We start from the raw sequence: 18,955 nt of genomic DNA on the forward strand, positions 1-18,955 counted from the left end.
ATAAACAGAGGAAATGATGCAACCCCCAACTTCCAGTTGCAACTGCTCACATAAATGATAGAGCACTCTCTGTCCTGATGTGTTTGTGCACATACCAAGCACTGTTCCTACATATCATGCTGGTAGAAGATGTTCTTCTAATTCCCTCACACTATCAGCTGCCTTGGTACACCATGATTTCTCTACCACAGCTCATTAGCTCAGTTTAAATTGGCATGTGGCATCAGGGAAAACAAGCCCCAATATCACTAACAGATGAATGCAGTGGCACAAGCCCAGCTGTAAGGAATTCAAATACAAGCCAACTGAGGGAGTGCCAGTCACAAGGTCTGGGCCACCAGGTTTGGTCAGAAGACGCAGAGCAGTTGTTTCTTCTGTTTTCTACCAGTCTAACTGCACTGCGTGGAGACCACAGTCGCCTATCACTCTACTAGCAGGGTGCTGCCAGCACAAAGTCTGCAGTATTGACACGGCAGTATCACTCACCGAACATATTGTTCTATATTCATAATATTCACCTCACAGTGGTTTGGCCTGTAACATACTGACACAGAGAGAAAACCAGCTGGCTGAGACCTGGCCCACGCAAAACACCCACAGCTTCCAGAGCACCACCAGGCCTTCATGGTTTTTTCTGAAAACAAGACAAAAGGTACAAGACAAATTAGCACGTTCTCACTAGCATTTAATACCCTTCCCAGCATTTAATGTCCTTTACTCAGTCATAGAAAGCCTTTCAAGCACCAAACAAGACTTTTATTGCTTTTTGAACGCATGAACCACCCATCACTTGAACACGCAGCTAAGAAACAGCTTTCCAGAGAGTGGAAGAAGGCCTGAAGGTCTGCAAGAGGAAATGGTTCCTGAGTGACTATGGCAAAGGTAGCAGTCAAATACGACCAGCCTGTACCATCCAAAGGGGCCACCAGAATACTACTGATCCTGCCACCTCTCCTAGCACGCAGGGAGCCTCCAAGCTTTGTCAAACAGCCACCACTACCATCTTCCAAACCCAGCAGGGTGACTGCTGAAATTTTCTCCACCCCCTCTCCCCCTTTTCCGCATCCCCTTTTTGCGGGCGTCAAATGCAAGTTCGTTGTTGCATGTGGCACAGACTTACCAGGCAAAAAGCCTCACGTACTTTAAGCGCCAGAGCTGGTGCGGTCGTGCTGGGTCTCGCGATACGGCAGCACAGGCCGGCGTGGCTCCGCGCTGCCCCGCGGCTCCAGCAGCGGGGGGATACGAGCAGTCCACATGCCTTATTCTCAGCCCCGTATTCTATCTCGCTTCAAACAGGCGTGAAGATCACCCTGCTTGGAGCACTGGCATCGGTAGCAACGGATCATAACAACAAGTGAAGGGCTGGGAGGCCACGCGGGCGGCCTCCCGGCTGCCCCACGGCGCCCTGCCGCGCGGGGGGCTCCGCGCCTTCGCCCCGCACGTGGGCAGCCTCCCGGCGCCCTGCCGCGCGGGGGGCTCCGCGCCTTCGCCCCGCACGTGGGCAGCCTCCTGGCGCCCTGCCACACGTGGGGCTCCGCGCCTTCGCCCCGCACGTGGGCAGCCTCCCAGCACCCTGCCGCACGTGGGGCTCCATGCCTTCGCCCCGCGTGGGCGGCCTCCCGGCGCCCTGCCGCGCGGGGGGCTCCGCGCCTTCGCCCCGCACGTGGGCAGCCTCCCGGCACCCTGCCGCACGTGGGGCTCCATGCCTTCGCCCCGCGTGGGCGGCCTCCCGGCGCCCTGCCGCGCGTGGGGCTCCGCGCCCTCGCCCCGCGTGGGCGGCCTCCCGGCGCCCTGCCGCGCGGGGGGCTCCGCGCCTTCACCCCGCACGTGGGCGGCCTCCCGGCGCCCTGCCGCACGTGGGGCTCCATGCCTTCGCCCCGCGTGGGCGGCCTCCCGGCGCCCTGCCGCGCGTGGGGCTCCGCGCCCTCGCCCCGCGTGGGCGGCCTCCCGGCGCCCTGCCGCGCGTGGGGCTCCGCGCCCTCGCCTCGTGCGTGCGCTGTCCCCACGGCCGCGCTCAGTCTCCCGCCCCGCCCCCCTCCGCAGACACTCTGCCCCGCAGCACGAAGCCGCCTATGACATCACGGGGCACCGCTATGACGTCACCAGATGCCGCCGAACGCCTAACGCATCGCCATAGCACCCCTTGGCGGCGCGGCCAGCGCCCCCTGCCCCGCCCGCCGCCGCGCGGGGCCCTCTGGGTAGGGTAGTCCGCGGCGGGGCCGGCGCGCCGCCCGTCGGCCGGCGGAGGACTCCCCTACCCAGAGGGCCCCGCGCCGCCACAACACAACCCCCCACCCCCCCCCCGCCGCCGCCCAGCACCGCCACCGCCTCCGCGCACAACATGGCGGGGCGGCGGGGCCCGGGCGGCGGGCGGTGAGCGGCGCGCAGGGTGGCCGGGCTGCCCCGCGGGGCCCGGCGCCGCCGCCGCCATGACCTACACGGCGGAGCAGCTGGACGGCGTGCGGCGGTGAGCGCGGGCGGCGGCGGCCGAGCCGCGGGCCCTTGGCCGGCGCTGCGGCGCCCCCGGCCCGGCGGGGCCTGGAGGGAGGCGGGCCGGTGACGGTGCTGTCGTGCTCGTTTGCAGAATAAAGCGGTGCAGGAATTACTACGAGATCCTGGGGGTTGAGAGGGACGCCAGCGAGGAGGACCTGAAGAAGGCCTACCGCAAGCTGGCCCTGAAGTTCCACCCGGACAAGAACCGTGCTCCTGGCGCCACGGAGGCCTTTAAAGGTACGCGAGGCGTCACGCAGCTGTCAGGTAACGGATCGAGGCTAACACGAGCGAGGACCGCGCCGGGATCGCGGCTTTGCGCCTCGTGTGAAAGCTTCGCGCGAGCTCACGTAACCCGGCCTTTTTTCGGGCAGGCGTGCGATATCTTGGTAAAATCCTGCAGCTCCTCCGCAAGCTTTGCCTTCAAAAGGCAGATGTGCAAAACACAGACTTCCATGGGAAGCAAGGGCAGAGGTATCCCAATCTCATTCCTAAATACCACTGCTGCTTCCAAAAAATTCTTGTGAATAATATTGGCCGTATAGGAGAGCACATAGTTTTGCAATCAGTAACGGTTCTGTGTTGTAATTAAAGCAGGAATTATGCAAACCTGTAAAATTTTAGTCTAGCATCCTGGATTTTTCACTAATGTTGCAGTCTAAATCTGTATCAGCAATGTTAGCATCTAAACTTGTGATTACATTTTCTGCCTCCCCCTTACTGTGTTGCAGGTATACACAGCAGCATTATCAGGCAGATCTAGGAAAGCAAGGTTTGCATTCGTTGTATATTAGAATAAGGACTTTGTGAAGGGTTTATTTTTGTGTTATGCTTGTATCACAGCTGTGCTCTTTCAAAGACTGAGAAAGAAGATGAACTAAGCAAACTACTTCTGAGTGGTTTGAAGTTCACTATAAAATAAATACGCTAGTACAGCTTCACAATCTCTGCTAGCAGAAAAAAATGGAATGTGGTTCTGCATCTTAATAAACCTCTGCAGCTATTAACATGGTATTAGCAATTTTGTATTTGGAGGTGCACTTCTCTGTCTGTGTCAGTACTTAGTTTGATGTGATAAAAAGTTAAGTTCTCACTCAATCTCTGGCAGATTTCTTAAATGGACTCTCTTGCATTAGTTTATTGAGTATTTGATCTTTCTCCACGTACTTCAATATTTTGTCTCTCTTCTACTGTCAGTAATAACATGCAATAGGCTCCATCACAGTTAATGTTAGTATTGTAACATGTCTTATAAATGTAGTTTTCAAAAATAAAATGTTAATTTTTGGTCAAGCACAAATCTTCTGTGCCTGTTTTGGCCTTTTGCTACTCTGTTTGTAAAAGTCCATAGATCTGGAGATAGTACTTGATACGCATGTGTAACATTTCTCATATTCATTCTGCAGCAATAGGCAATGCTTTTGCAGTTCTGAGCAACCCTGAAAAACGACTGCGATATGATGAATTTGGAAGTGACCAAGAGAATGTCAGCACTGGCCAGGCCAGGCACTATAATTATTACACAGAATTTGAAGCAGACATCACACCGGAAGAAATATTCAATGTTTTTTTTGGTGGGCACTTTCCTACAGGTTAGTATCTGTCTGCGGAGTTCTTGAAATGTAAGGAACTGATATTAACCATAAATTAAGTTTAGATTCTCTTAATACTATTTGGTGAGTTGATAGTACCTCTAGAAAGAGCAAAAACTTGTTTGGATTTACTCTTTTCTCCCTCCCTAGCTTTTATGCCTAGAGAATCTCCTTTAATGCACAACCAACGTTGCTGTCCAAGAGTGCTGCTACAAGAGAAAGTTTAAAGTGTAGGATAATGGCTGCTGCTGCTGCTGGGGCAAGTTCATAACCTCCCAGCCTCTCTTCCAAATTTCAGACAGAACTGGTTAGGGATAGGAACATTTTAATTCAGCAAAGGTTTAGGCAATGTAATTCTTGAGTGGGCCACATTTTAACATCAGCAGTAGCTGACTGTTTTTTTCCCCCCCTCTCCCTGCTGTCCATTGCCTGAAGCCAGAAGTGGTTGGGTTTTTCCTTTTTCTTTCTTTTAAAAATGACTGGGAAGGGATCAGAGGCATTGTGGTCCCAGTGCCTCTATAAGCAGGAATGCATACACGTTCTTTTAGTTTGCACCAGCTCGTGTACAACTTTTTAACCTAGCCTTCACTGAAAGGCATAACTTTGTCCGTTACTGGTTATTCGGAATAGTAGTGACTACACCTGTAGCAGCTCTATGTGTCTCAGTCCAACCTTGGCTTTTGGATTTGTAATAAAAATGGCATGTTGCATGATTAGTGGAATGCCAGTTTGGATTAAAGGTGCCTCGGAAAGGTATGGTGAGCCCCAAGCTTCTTCCTTGCCGGTATTCTTGTTCAGCAGTCTTTGTCAAATTGCATTAGCATTCTTGCATACTGTTTCATGCCTCCAAGGCATAGTATAAGCCAATGCACATACCAATTACTAAAACTTTAAGCAAGAGATGCAGATAATTACTTACAAGCACCTTGTAACCTCAGTCTGTGTGATAGCATCTTGCAGCTAAGGGGATCTCAAATTGGTTTAAAATGTACATTTATTGGTCGCAGAAGCGGGCCAAACTCAGCCTGACATCATTGCTGCTGACTTTGCAAGAAGGTGTACCTGCCTTTGCCAGTCACTTCGACCACTAATGAGATGTGGCCTCTGGTAGAACGTGGTTGCAGTGTTGCTTCTGGTGGAGGGGACGCTCGGAGCTGAGGACAGGAAATTGAGTACCTTTGGAACCACAAAAAGAATTTGGGTACTAGGGCTGGCATGTCTAGCAGGTAGACCAGCATGAAGAAGTAAATAGAAATCTTTATCGCTGTGGCAAAGAACAACAAAAAGGGAATTTCGTAGTAATACCTATCAGTAGTAGGAAACAGTAGTTCAGACCCAAACCCTTTAGGGGGAGGAAATTTATATACACTTTCCTAACCTTAAAGTGACTTTTTAATTATTGAAAATCAGTTCAATAGTTCTCAGAGTAGGCAAAATCCACACAATTTCTACTTAGCAAGAGAATTACTAGTAAGAGGGTGCCCAGATGAGTAATATAAAGAGAATATTTTTTAAACTGACATAAAGTGAAGTAGGACTTTGTGTGTATACCCTGAAGTTTGTGCTAAGCTAGTGTTGTGCTGTTTTCCATTTCATGACACCTTGCTATCACCAGGTTTCCTGGAACTCTGAGTGAAAAATGTTGATACTGGGTTAAACTTGCTTAAATAGCTTATGGACATGTTTGTGACTTTTTGTTGATAGGCTTTTACCCTACATTTTTCTCTGGAAATTCAGTGAAAAAATTATTAAAATTTGTATCTGTAAATGTCAACTTACAAGTCTAAAAGGTGATACTCTGCATAGCGTACTGTTGCAGTTCTAATGGGCAGAGGCTACAAGCTGGATTCCCTTCTCATAGAAGAGCATGCATGGAAGGAAAGAAACTGCTAGCAGAAATTCTGTGAGAAGCTTAGGACTTAGGAAATCTTTTCCTAGGCACTCTGCAAAAGCCACTCCTACCCTCCTGTGCTCACTTCTGGTTTTTCACAGCTTTCTGAAATACTGTCTGAGCAGCATTAGATGATAGAAAGAAACTTTATTTTTTCTTAGCATTATTTGGCTGGCTGCTGTAATTTGTTAAAGTGCTCAGTTGGAACTATGGTTGCCAACGTGCTTAGACCCTTGGTATAGTCATTAAACAAGCAAGGAAAAAAATATTTTTACACAATAAGAAAGGTCACTTTTCTCCGCCAGGTTTCTTGATACAACAATAATTTGACAACACTTGCAAAATTCTTCAAGAAGATCGGATAAGGGATGCTATAAGAGTGTAAAAAGCTGTGTCATTTTTCCCAAGGCTTAAAAATAGATCTGCATTTCTATTGTCATAAGGCTGTAAGTTTTAATTCTCTATTACAAAGAACTTTTGAATTTCAAAAGAGGAGGGCATAGCTGCTATTAAGATATTCATATGATAGTATAGTCAGAGTTTAAGCTTCAAATGAAAACAACATTTGCAATTCTTTCCTCATTTTAGAATTTTTAAAAAATACAGCTATATTCAGTGTGCAAGGAAGGGAATCTTGAATTGTACTTTCTCTTAAAAAAAAAACTTTTAAAAATCTCTTCCCTCATTATAAAATTATTAAGTGAATGAATATATTAAAGGCTTGATGGAAAAGACAGTAGAAATGAGTGTAGAAGAGCATATGTAGTAATTATGGGAGCCATAATCCACAGACTGAAGCAGAACAATTTTCCTGTTTAAAGCCTGGGGATGCAGCACAAACTACCATCTTGGAGAAGGATATGATAAAACTAATATTAAAGTATGGCCTACAGTAATAAAAATTACAGCAAGCTTCTGCAGTTTGATGTAAATTCAGATGGTCTTGGACCAAATTTTACAGTTTCCCAGGAATGCTTTTTTTGGAATGTCATATTATTTTGGTATTTAAGTATGAAGTGCATTTGCACTTTTCATTCTGAGGTGTCTCATACGTAATTCGCTCTTTGTAGCCTAAGTCTGGATAATCAACCAGGAACTGAAAAATGCAGGTAAGTATCAGCAATTGGATGAAAATCATGACTCTGTCTTGGTTTCTTCTATCAGGAAATATCCATATGTTCTCAAATGTAGCTAGAGATGCTCACTATTATCCACGGCGGCACCGAAACGAGAGAGCATGGACACAGGAGCAAGAGGAGGAAGAAAACAGGCCACAGGTAGCCAGGAGAAGGGATACATGGGCTTAAATATATCACCAGAGGGATTCACTTACACATCTGAAGTCAGTACAAACGTTTTCGTCCATGCCGGCAATGCTGTAACTATAGTGGATGACTTCAAAAATAACCGTGTTATTTGTCTCTTACTAATCACTACCTTGAAAATACGTTATATTGGTAGGGTCACAGGCTCTAGAGTTCCTGCCATCAAGCTTTTTACTGGTGTTTGTTTTTTTGCCAGTTCTAATGGTTTGGTAATCCAACAGCTATTAGTCCAAATGTGGACTGATACTAAATATGGAAGTACTGGCTTGTCTACATGATGTGTTCAGTCCTTCAGTAAACTGGCAAGCAGTTTCTGCCCAGGTGCTGCACAGGCTTTATCCAGGGCAGGGATGTAGTCCTGCTAGCTGAAACCTGTAGAGGAGGCACAGTGGGTTATTTGTTGTTAGCATGCACGTGCATATACACATGCTTATCTTTGGAAAAGTACTCCTCTGGAGGCAGTTCATGTAACTTAACAAGATCTTTCTTCAGGGGAGATAATTTCTTCCCTGTGAATTCCTTAAACACAAGCTTTGAAAAGAACTGAGATGAGATGATGGACTTAAGACTGTAAGTTTTCAGACAGCAAAGCAATGGCAAATAGATCCCACCTAGTGTAAATCAGATGTCCTTGTTGCTATCCCAGCACAGAGAGGAAAGCCTAATAGCTGCAGATTTTTTTTGCTCCTCATTAGAAAAGGGATTTTAGAAAGATAGTTTGAAAATAAAATGAAGAGCAGAAGTAAGGATTTGTTTTTGTTCCATGACTAGCAGAACTCTTTGGTCCTTAGAGCTTTTTTGCAGTTTCTTGCTTTACGAAATTCGTGCCAACAAAAAAAAAAACCCCGAATACCTGCATCCTGCCTCTGGTCTCTTAACCCTTTACGTTTAAGCAGTTTTATCCAGTGATTGTACAGAGATTAGGATTTTAAAAATACATGCAGTATACTTTATAAACTGCAAAGAAAGCCATAAGTGCAGATAGGGATTGCAAAGTGTTCTTTCAGTTTGGATTGTCAGCTGGTCATTTGACAGGCACAATGCTGTGGGCATCTACTGCCTTGTGGAGAAAGCTGCAGATTAAAGAATTGTCATGAAAATGCAGTTAGAAGAAAATGAATTTAAAGAGTTTTCTAAGATTATTAAGTTATTTTAAAATTCAAATGCCATCCCTCCCCAAATTCAAAAGTACTTCTTTTTTTTTTTCTTTTCAGTTTACATTTGATATATTGTTGATCTGCTTATCATAGCCTTGCTTCTGTGAACAAATACATCCTTTTCTACCTGTATCTTTTGCTGTCTGCTAATTTTTGTTGTCCTTTTCAGAACTCGTATTCTGCATTTATTCAGTTGATGCCAGTTTTCATAATAATAATAGTATCCGTTATAACCCAGCTGATGGCAACTAACCCACCCTACAGTCTATTTTACAAATCGTAAGTCATTTAAAAACTAATCTTCCTGGTCTTTTGTGCTTATGTTAAGAAGGTAGACAGAAGTTGGTCTCGATAGAAAAATGGACGTTACTGTTCAGTTCTATTCTTTCTAGAAATGTTATCAATTTGTAAATAAGGGAATACTCACAATCCTTTTATATTGACAAATTCATGGAATCAGTTCTGGAGATCATCTAGTCGAACCTCCCTGCTCAAGGAGGTTGCCTAGAGCATGTTAGACAGGGTTGCATCCAGGTGGGCCTTGAATATCTCCAGAGAAGGAGACTCCACAACCTCTCTGGGGCAACCTGTTCCAGCTTCTCCTAAGTATTATCATTATGAAATTAGTTATGGCAAGTTTTGTTGTGCTTTGTACTGAACAAATGGGCATGGAGCCAGAGAGGTCTCCCAACTGCTATGAAATATTTTTGCATAGTGGCATCAGGAATGCGGGTGTTGCTCAGCTACAATAGTTATCAGCCTCTTGTCTGTAGTCCCAAAGGATCTGTGGACAACTTCTGAGGTTCCCATGTAAAGTAATTAAGAAATCAGGCCTGTTGTTTGCGGTCTTAATTATCTGCACTGGGGCCTGAATTCCACTGGAAGAATTGCAGAGCTCCACAAATTATTTGTCTTGAAATGCCCTGGTTTAACATCTGCAAAGGAGCAGCAGAATCCCCAGGTCTGCCGGGAGCAAACTAAATTGGTCAGCTCTGGAAACACAAGGAATGCTAGGACTGCTGTAATCTGAGTTTGTGGGGCAGAGGAAAACCTCCTTGCTCTTCTGCTCAGCATCTAATGCTGGGAGGAGGGAAGCAGAAGCTTTTTCTGTTGGAGAGGCCTGACCAGTTTAGTTATCTTCCCTGGCTCTTACTGACATAGGAGTGGGAGTTGGCACCTGTTGAAGGACCACAGGGTAGGGACCTGCTCTAGTAGGCCACCAACACCAGTAAGCAGAGTGCTCTAAAAACTCTCCTTGCACCCTTTGAGGGGCAAAGCTGTAGATCTAGGTTTAGGCCTGTATACTATCCACTGTCGTACAGTTTAATTGGCCCAGCAGCCTTTATTGTTTTTACCACAAGATGTCGTTGTGTAGGTCTAGCCTCGTAACACGACATCTTTTTCAGCCACTGTTCTGAGATCTACTAGTCCCAAGTGAAATGTCCCACAATACCCCTAAGCAGCTAATGCCTCCTGTTTTTTCTTCTCTACCTCCCCTTGTCCTGTTGATTTGAGATAGTCAGGCCTGAGCCCAGCATCAACAGTTACAGATCCTCTTTCTCTAAATCATATCCTTGAAGAACCAACCCTACTAAAAAAACATTTTTATAAAAAGAGAGCATACACCTCTGCAACATAGTGAGAAAGAAGGAAAAGAGTCCATCAGACAAAAGATGAAGGGGCAAACTGAGTTCCATTCAATAAAGGGTATCCTTTGCTTTTTGGCTGCCTGCGTCTTTCTCTGGGCAATGATTTGAAAAAATGCCTGGATATCTTTGTTCAAATAAGGAAGTTCAGTAGAAGAGAATAGTTTAATCCAGCGACAGAGTTCTACATGCAGGATATGCTTCAGGATAATCCATACACCACTTCGCTTATTTTATTATTATAAAACCCGAAAAAGAAGTGCAACTAGAATCTCCCCTGCACATGCCTATTGCTACTAAAGGATCCAGAAGTCAAGGGAAAAAAAAGCAAGTCTAATTGTGTTATACTGTAAGCAATATTGGGCCATGTGCCTTTCCTGTAATCTCTATATTTGTCATAATTTCCCATGGATTTCTGTACATAGCTTGCCAGAAATTACCAGTAAACAGAAGAAAGTGTGTAGAGCTTCTTTTTATAGTAAAATTTGCTCTTATGCTTTGGAAGTGTCTTGACTGAGCTGTTGAGAACAAACACAGAATTTGGAAAGAACAGTGTCAGCTCTGAATCAGTTCCCTGCAGATATTTCTAAGTATGAGATGTTTTCACCTGAGTTTTGAGTGAATTCAATTTGTAGTGAAGTTTGTGCCTGACACTTGTAATTGCCTTCTTGGGTGGCTGAGGGAGCTATAGTCCTGCAGAAAGTTACTGTAGAGGAGAAGCTGTAAATACTTCTGCTAGAAATACTAATATGGAGAAACAGCTCTCTTTTTTTAAGTAGCTCAAATACTAAAAAAAAGAAAATCTCTTTCTCTGTGCTGTTTTCACAGGTCCATAGGCCATGTTATTAGTAGAGAAACAGAGAACTTGCAGGTGCCTTACTATGTTGATAAAAACTTTGAAAAGAATTATCAAGGTGTGGAGCTTCAAGAGCTAGAAAAAACTGTTGAAAAAGACTACATAGACTATATTCAGACCAGCTGCTGGAAGGAGAAACAACAAAGTAAGTTATTTTTGTTACAGGCATGTGCATACAACCCATCTATAGTTGCCTCATGGCTATACTTTGCAAAGCACTGCTATTTTTAGCTTTATTTTCCAAAGCACGTAAATTTTTCTTTTTTAAAGAAAAAAAAATGTTGCACTCGCATCTGGTCTTAGCACTGAATTTGTTATTAAGAGTCTATCAAAGTTCATTTTAGGTGATTCTGACAGAGAAGTGGAAAGTGGCTTTGAACATTTGAGACATTCTTTTCCACTGAGTAGTTATGCTTAAGCAGCTCTTTACTTGATGATGTTTTAAACATAATTCACCATGCTTATTTATCTCTGATAGATTGTTAGGCCTAGAAAAGATCTTGAAGGATCACCTATTCCACTCTTCCTTCACTGAGGAAGAAGCATATATGCCTTAGACTATCTCTGTGAGAAATTTATCTAATATTTTCTTCAAATTTTCTGGAGAAAGAGAGTCCATAACCTATTTGGGTTCTGAATCAGTTCCCTGCAGATATTTCTAAGTATGAGATGTTTTCACCTGAGTTTTGAGTGAATTCAATTTGTAGTGAAGTTTGTGCCTGACACTTGTAATTGCCTTCTTGGGTGGCTGAGGGAGCTATAGTCCTGCAGAAAGTTACTGTAGAGGAGAAGCTGTAAATACTTCTGCTAGAAATACTAATATGGAGAAACAGCTTTGGGTGTGTTTTGGAAATCTGCAGTGGACTGTTACTGGTATTTGTTTTCAGAGAGGGTACCTTGTGGTTATTTAATGCACTTATTTGCATTTTCTATCTTTAGTTGCATTTGAGATCATGTGTTTCATCATAGTCAAGACTGTTTTTTAAAAACAAGAATTGAATGCGAAAAGTGAGAGCGCTAAAGTCCGAGTATTCAAAAATCTCATATCAGTTCTAATGCTATCAGTCGAACATAAAGGCGTGTATGTTAACCCCATATGCATTATTTGTTAATTACTACCATCTAATTCAGCATACCATTGAAAATGGAATGTTCCCACTTTCAAAACCCTGCAGAAATCAACTTACAAAGAGTAGCTGAAGTTCAGATGTTGTGAATGACTTTTTTCAGCTAAAGTACTCATCACCTTAAAATGAGTAAATACAAAATACTGTTGTGCATGAAGGAAACTAAGAAGTTGTTTTCTGTGTAAATATTTTAATAATGGGTGGTAAGCTGCTTGCCATCAGAAGTTAGGCTTTTTTAATGGCTCTTTTAAAAACACTTCTCAGCACACTATTTAAAAACTGACTTTGCACTTGTTTGTAGTTTCTCTACCAATCAGATCATTATAGCATAAACATGGTAGTATGCACTTTGTCTAAACAAGATATGCCTAATCCAGAGCAAGAGGTAACGATAGTATTGCTAACTCCAAACTATTTGCTGATTTTTGATGAGAACGGTTTTTTTCTTTTGACTAGAGGCGGTTTATTTTACATAAAAATTAGGAATCATGCTTTTAAAGAGAAGTGAAGTTATAAAAATAAAAGAACCAAAGACATAAAATCAGAAAGATGCAAACAATCCCTTAAGTTTTGGTGTGCTTGACTTGTGATCTCTGAGCATCTCGAGCTGACGGTAGCAGTCTCTGGGTACAATATGGCAGTTAATAAGCATAAATCAAGAGGGGGAAAAAAATCCTGGTAATTGACCTAGTGCTACTAAAAATTGCTATGTTGTCCCTTTCATGTAGGCTTTGAGCCAAGGAGTGCCGTGCCCTAAAAGGGGCAGCAGGGTTTGCAAGCCTAAAAGGGGCTGAGGGTCAGAGGGAAACGATCCAGCATCGAATGCCAAGTAATGCACACAAATAATGCTCCTCCTTAGGTTTTTACATTTTAAAGCTTTCAGCCCAAGTTGCTTCATTTGTCATGTGCACATAGTGACAGTGTGTGCCAAAGAGAAGCCCTCACTGGGAATGGCAACAGATGAGAGCATCCTTGTCTGTACAACTGCATGGAGAGGTAGGGAGGGACAGTGAACGCAGCCACTGGCAGCAGCGGCCACAGAGCGCGTGCGCGCCGGGGGCCGTAGCATCCAGCAGTTCTGCGTGTCTCAGGACAGCAAAGGCTGCTGCTTCACTGGAGCTGTGTCCTCATGCCACTGACTGCACTAGTAAATGTGCCTTTACACAGCTGTGTGCTTCATGCAGACCACCAGATGTCGGTTTCTATTTTTACATCCTGTATAATCCACGTGTAAAGATACGAAGGAGTGCTGCTCTCAAAAATCCCTGTGTATCTAGCAAGTGAACCTATGATGACGTTGTCACTTCAGGTTCTAAGTTAACTGAGGAGCAGAAATACACGCAGAATTAACTGTCGTATATATTAGTCACACATCTGCAAATATACTTGCAATATCCGCAATTAGCAGTAGCCTGAGGATAACACTGTAACTGAAAAAGTGTTTTCAGAATGATTGCCATCTGGGCCAGCAAGCCAGTAATGAATACAGCTGAGACTGTGCTAACTTTAGTACAGCTAAGTTTGTAAAAATAAACTTTGAATACAAGATGGAGTGATGGTGAAAAAAGTTCCCTGGAGACCTTGAGACGCTTCTTAATCAGCTGTTGTTTCATACCTGTGGTCCATTAATTTTTATTTAAGTGTTCAGCTTCATGTGGTCATTTTTTTTTTTCCTGTCAGTTGAATGTCTGTTAATGGTATTGTTTGTTTTATTACTGGAGTTGCATTTCTCTTCAGTACCGGTGCAAATATTAGGTTTACAGCTGTTGATTTGATAATTTTTAAAGTGTTACCTAATGGCCAACTATCTGACTGGAAACTTCAAAAGGGACTAATACTTCAGTATTTTGTTCAGCTGGTGACTTTTATACGCTACTGTAGTAGTGTTTCTCCCTCCACTGCAGAGTAGAGTGTAAAAGCTGCTTGCACTGTTTGGTGGTCCCCTGAAATCTTTAACACAGTTCAACACAAGAAGGCAGGTCCCAGATCTACTGATTATTCAGTTATGGTAGCACAATTACGAAGTGACACTGAGCTCTACAAAGAACTCTGAAGCGGAAAGAGCTCCTTAAGAAGAGAAGGTTCAGTCAAATAAGGATGAAGGAACAACTGTGTATGAAAAAATTGAAAAATAAGCGAAGCTAACTGTAAACTGAGATTCTTCATTGCAGTACTCCAGGCCTTTTGCACGTAAAGGGAAATATCCAAGTCCTGTCTTGCTGAAGGCATCTCAAGGCTGTGTCTACCATGTCTGCACTCTGCTTCAGTGATATTTTAGTTATAAGAACTGGAAAAGTGATTCCTGATCTGAAATAAAATGTTCATGCTTGTCAGTTTGAAAAGCCTCTCAATAAGTATAGAGGGTCAAATGCCTTTAAATTTCAGTGGGACAGAGGACCCATGACATGAAAGATGCTGTTGGGATGTCCTATTGTTTGTCCTATTGAGATGTTCTTTCCAGTCTGAATGGTGAATTTGAAATGAGAGACTTGAAAGGTGTATAAAAGCTCTTAGAAAAATTGAAGTTCATCAAGTAGCTTGTGCTTAGGGAAATTTTGACCTTTTCAGAAATGAATTACTGCTATTCTCACAGGTGCATCTAATCCTGTATCTAAATTATTCTTTAGGGGGAAAGCTATATTAAGACATCCTTAGCTAATCAGCAAAAGAAGCTTCTCTGAGTTACATTCAAACAATGGCTTTCTTTCAGTTATATATGTTGCTTTTGTGAAGAAAATAAATGGAGTACACTTGAGACTATATTAATGAAAGTGCACACGGCCCTTTCAGACAAGTCCCTGATGTAGCTGCTCACTTTCCTATAATCATTACCAAAAAAACAACCAAACAAAAAACTAATTTATAATGCCTTCTGGGCAAACCTCTTGCCAAGGAGAGCTTGCATTTTAAGAAGCACAGCATAAAAAAAAAGTCTATACAGCTTAACGGAAAATACTACATTCTAAACTGTTCCTTTAAAGTTGTATTTGGATGGGTATTCTGGGCCCTTGCAGAATGGATCTGCTGGAATAATTGCATTTCTCAGTTATGTGGGCAGGGAGAGGTATGGTGTTTCTGTATGTCCTGTAATTTCTGCTTAGCTTATTATACTCCCAATGGCTGTCAGAGAGAGACAACAGGAAATGTAGTCATGAGGCTCTGCTTTCCTTCTGGCTTCTCACTTAAGTAGCACTGATACATACAGAGCAGCCCCTCACCTCCGTCAGTCTGTGCCTGGTGATATATTAACACCAGTAAGGGTTAATGCATGATGAGATGTAATTTAAATGTAAATATTGGTGTCACCTAAGACAATTGCTATTTAGGAGGCCAAATAGTATCTGACTCGCCTCCTTTTACGCACAGTTACTTTACATATATACATATTTTTACATATTTTTAGATGGTTAATGCACAATTTTGTATCTTATGTGACTTCTGCTAGGATATATATTTATAGTTCATATTTTCTTGTAGTCTGTGATAACCAGTTTCACTTTTGTTTTCAATAGTTGTTCTCTAGGTATTTTACTGGTAGCATGTTTGGGTTCTTTTAATTGACTTATTTTAATCGTTTGAGTTTTCAAGCAATTATGAAAATACTGTTTTCTTAGGTAGCTAGCTTGGTTAAATCTCATGGCCTTTCATTAAAGAAGGTTTTTAACATTCCCAATATCACTGAAATAAACTGGATAAAAAAGCATGTTGTGAGGATTATAAAGCATTAAGAAACAGTTATTCAAAGTAGGCTTACAAAGTTTGTGCTAATATTTCTTCTTTTCATCTTTCAGAATCTGATTTGTCAAATTTGGCCAAGTTATACAGAGATGAACGATTAAAACAGAAAGCAGAATCACTGAAACTTGAGCACTGTGAGAAGCTCTCCAGTCTGATTGGAATGCACAAAGGAGGCTGACCAGGACATACACGTTCTGTGGTTTTATTTATTGCTGTTTTAACTTATGTTTTTATTTTTTTCTTTGTATAAAAAGAGAAGGAGTCTGTTGTAAAGAGTCTGAATACTTGATTCCTTCATATAGTGCAGAGATGGGCCAACACGAGCTGTAGAGCTAGTGTTTGCTTTAATATACTGTACATTACATTTGGTTCCAAGGACCAGTGGCACTTAGTGTAAATTAATTCCCTGGGAAATGTTATTCAGTTTGGAACCTGTCTTTATGGTAGTTTGTCTGCCATCCAAACAGTGTACGCTTCCCAGGAGAGTCGGCACAACGTCCCACGCTTTCTGTATTTTATATGGACCTGCAGTTCACTTCATGCAGTGTAGTTCTCGGCATTAAAGTGTGCTAGCCTTTTCACAATGATCTCAAGCGGATGTCCTTGCTTCTACAGTGGCTGGTAGTGAGAATGTAGACTGGATGAGGGCGTATTTTCTAGTTCTAGTCTAATATTTAATGTTTAATTGAGAAGTATCAGGTACCTGCTTCAGGTAAGCTTTTAAGCACATTCCTAGCTCTCATTTATGTTGATGGGACTTAACCGTTTGCTTCTCTGACTGAAGATCCATGCCTGATCGATTCCTCAGTGAGGAGACAGGCTGAGATTGCAGCAGGAACATGGAACAAGAAGAGGAGAGTCTGTGAATGAGATTGATTCCAGTGTCTGCCAAACTGTAGAGAAAGGACAACCGTATTTATTTTCTCATATGTTCTCAGTGGCATATTTTTAAGCTGGCTGTTTAGTTTCTGATTTTATTTGCAAACTCTTCTCCAGCTGTTACAGAGGTTCTGCTTGCTGATACAGTTTTGATGTAGCATATTTTTACTCTGAGCAGTTATGAATGTTTCACTGTAGAGATTAGTATTGCAAAGAAAAAGATCTATGTAGTAGCTTCCGGTTTTCTCTGAATCCTCCTTTACAAAACCAGATGTTTACAGGAAGGTTGAGGATGGGTTATGCTCATAAGCAGCACAAACAGAGTATTGCTCCGATAGAGCATCATTAAGCTCCCGAGCCAGTTTCTCTTGTGTTGTTGCTGGTGTGTACCCAGCAGCAGCATCTAGTTTACCTGAATCAGATTAAAACTAACCCACCTGAACAATCCCGCTTGTGGAGATTCTTAAATCATGCTTCTGCCAGTGAGATGAGAGGAGAATGGGCATGGCCATGATCCTGTGCAACAATGGAATTTTTGATGCTTTTTACTTGGGCATAACTTAGAGAAGTCTTAGTTCTGCCCATCCCAGTAGACAAGCCTGTACAGAACGCAGGAAGATCAGGACTCCGCACAGGGGAGTCTCAACCTGCTCTCTGTTCAAACGCACACACGTGTAGCTGCACCCTAAATTTCATTCTCTGTACTTTTCAAAATAGGAGGAGGGAGGGACTTTTGTTTTCACATTTTTGACGTACTAGATACCTGTAAAACTCGTGGAATGAAGTATTCTGAAGAATGACATCTCCAAACAATAGAGGCACCAATGGGACAGGCTTTTGCCCACCCTCCCTCCCTAACATGGGGATTTAGCATAGTAGTAGCAGAAGCAGTACTTACCTCCATGGCATGTAAGTACATGTCTGCGAAGAACTGAACAAATACCTGTTGCTTCCCCTATACCTAAAACTCCCTACAAATAGTGGAGGAAGCCACAGATTGCCTTTGCTTAAACCTAGGAAATAAAGTGCTCAAAGGTTAAAAAAAAAAATGCCAGGATTAAAACTGCCTTTAAAATTTAGACTTCAGTCTACATGTGCCTGGGCATTAAGGTGCAGTCATGGACTAGTACTCTCTGCATGCACTGCGGATGTCCTTTTGACATAGTGTACGAGATGGCTAGTACTGAGAGTGAATTGGGACTGTCGATAGCAAAAACTGTCCGCGTGGTATACTTGTCGCATTTTGTTACAACAGTTAGAAGTTGTATAAGAAATGAAGCCAGCAATTGCACGAAGAGAAGCCTTCCCAGTGATCTAGGACAACGGAGTTGGTGCCTGTATTGGGTTTTGAATCTATGCTCTGATCTGCGTAAGTTGTGCAGGTTCGTGTCTGCAGACAGGTAAGTGCTTTAACCGCCGCACCCTTAGGTGCACGCCCCAGGTATGTTTGGACCGTCACAACTACAGCAACATTGCTGCTGTGAAATGGTGGTGGTGCCCAGCTCCCCACTGGGAACTTCTGTAGGAGCATACAGGTTAGCTCAGCAACGCTCGTCAGCCGCTCAAGACGGGAAGAGTGCCGTTAAAGGAAGGCACTTAGAGATGCAGCAGTGAGTTGTTGTCAGTCCGATATAGTAAGGCACAAATGTGAGATTCTCTAAGGACAAAGATGTTTGATTTTGTTCTTCCAGACTAGTAACGTGGCAGAAGGTAGAATAGGCAGCTTTGATTCCGGTATTTACCAATTTTGAGCGCTTGATGTGTGTATGTATAAAAAGCAATACTCTTTTAATGTTGCTTTTTATAAAATACTCTGTGGAATATATTTCAATTATATTAAAGTGGTTGGACTTTCAGGTTTGTTATTTTTCCTCCCCTTCCCTGTCATTTCTGTTTGACTCCCGTTACTAATGTAAAACAGGTGGGGAAAGCAAATGTTATGACTTTATTGGACCTGTGATGTGAGGTACAGAACTTGAATACTTGTATTTCACAATGTGTCGCACCTTTCATCCAAAGATCTCGAAAGTGCTTTATGGAGGTGGGAGACTACCTGTGAGAAGCCCGGTAATTCGAAGCGACTTCCCCAGCACTAGGGAGGAGGCCAGGAGTAGGTGGAAAATGAGATCAAAAGATAAAAATATTCTAAAAAGCAGTAAGATGTTCTTTATGCGTAACCGTGGTCAAGGACGTTACAGATGAATCGGTGCCGGTTTTGTAGGCTGCGGATAGGGACATTTGTGTCTCTGACGTG

At 43.1% G+C, this 18,955-nt stretch overlaps 1 protein-coding gene across 1 annotated transcript; it reads left to right on the forward strand.

The window, feature by feature from the left end:
• Window positions 1-2,349: 2,349 nt before the first annotated feature.
• On the forward strand, window positions 2,350-18,557 carry DNAJC18 (DnaJ heat shock protein family (Hsp40) member C18). Its single transcript, XM_062587174.1, has 7 exons — window positions 2,350-2,467; window positions 2,585-2,730; window positions 3,897-4,082; window positions 7,138-7,250; window positions 8,625-8,734; window positions 10,930-11,102; window positions 15,876-18,557. Exons 1-7 carry the CDS (start codon window positions 2,430-2,432, stop codon window positions 15,998-16,000), a joined length of 891 nt encoding a protein of 296 aa, XP_062443158.1. The 5' UTR covers window positions 2,350-2,429; the 3' UTR covers window positions 16,001-18,557.
• The last annotated feature ends 398 nt before the right edge of the window (window positions 18,558-18,955 follow it).

Source organism: Rhea pennata, chromosome 14 (assembly GCF_028389875.1).
Source record: "Rhea pennata isolate bPtePen1 chromosome 14, bPtePen1.pri, whole genome shotgun sequence".
Classification (NCBI taxonomy): domain Eukaryota; kingdom Metazoa; phylum Chordata; class Aves; order Rheiformes; family Rheidae; genus Rhea; species Rhea pennata.

Coding starts and splice junctions, on each gene's coding strand:
- DNAJC18 (XM_062587174.1), top strand. CDS start 2,430: ATGACCTACACGGCGGAGCAGCTGGACGGCGTGCGGCG. Junction 7,251..8,624: donor AGGAAGAAAACAGGCCACAG/GTAGCCAGGAGA, acceptor TGTCCTTTTCAG/AACTCGTATTCTGCATTTAT. Junction 8,735..10,929: donor TACAGTCTATTTTACAAATC/GTAAGTCATTTA, acceptor CTGTTTTCACAG/GTCCATAGGCCATGTTATTA.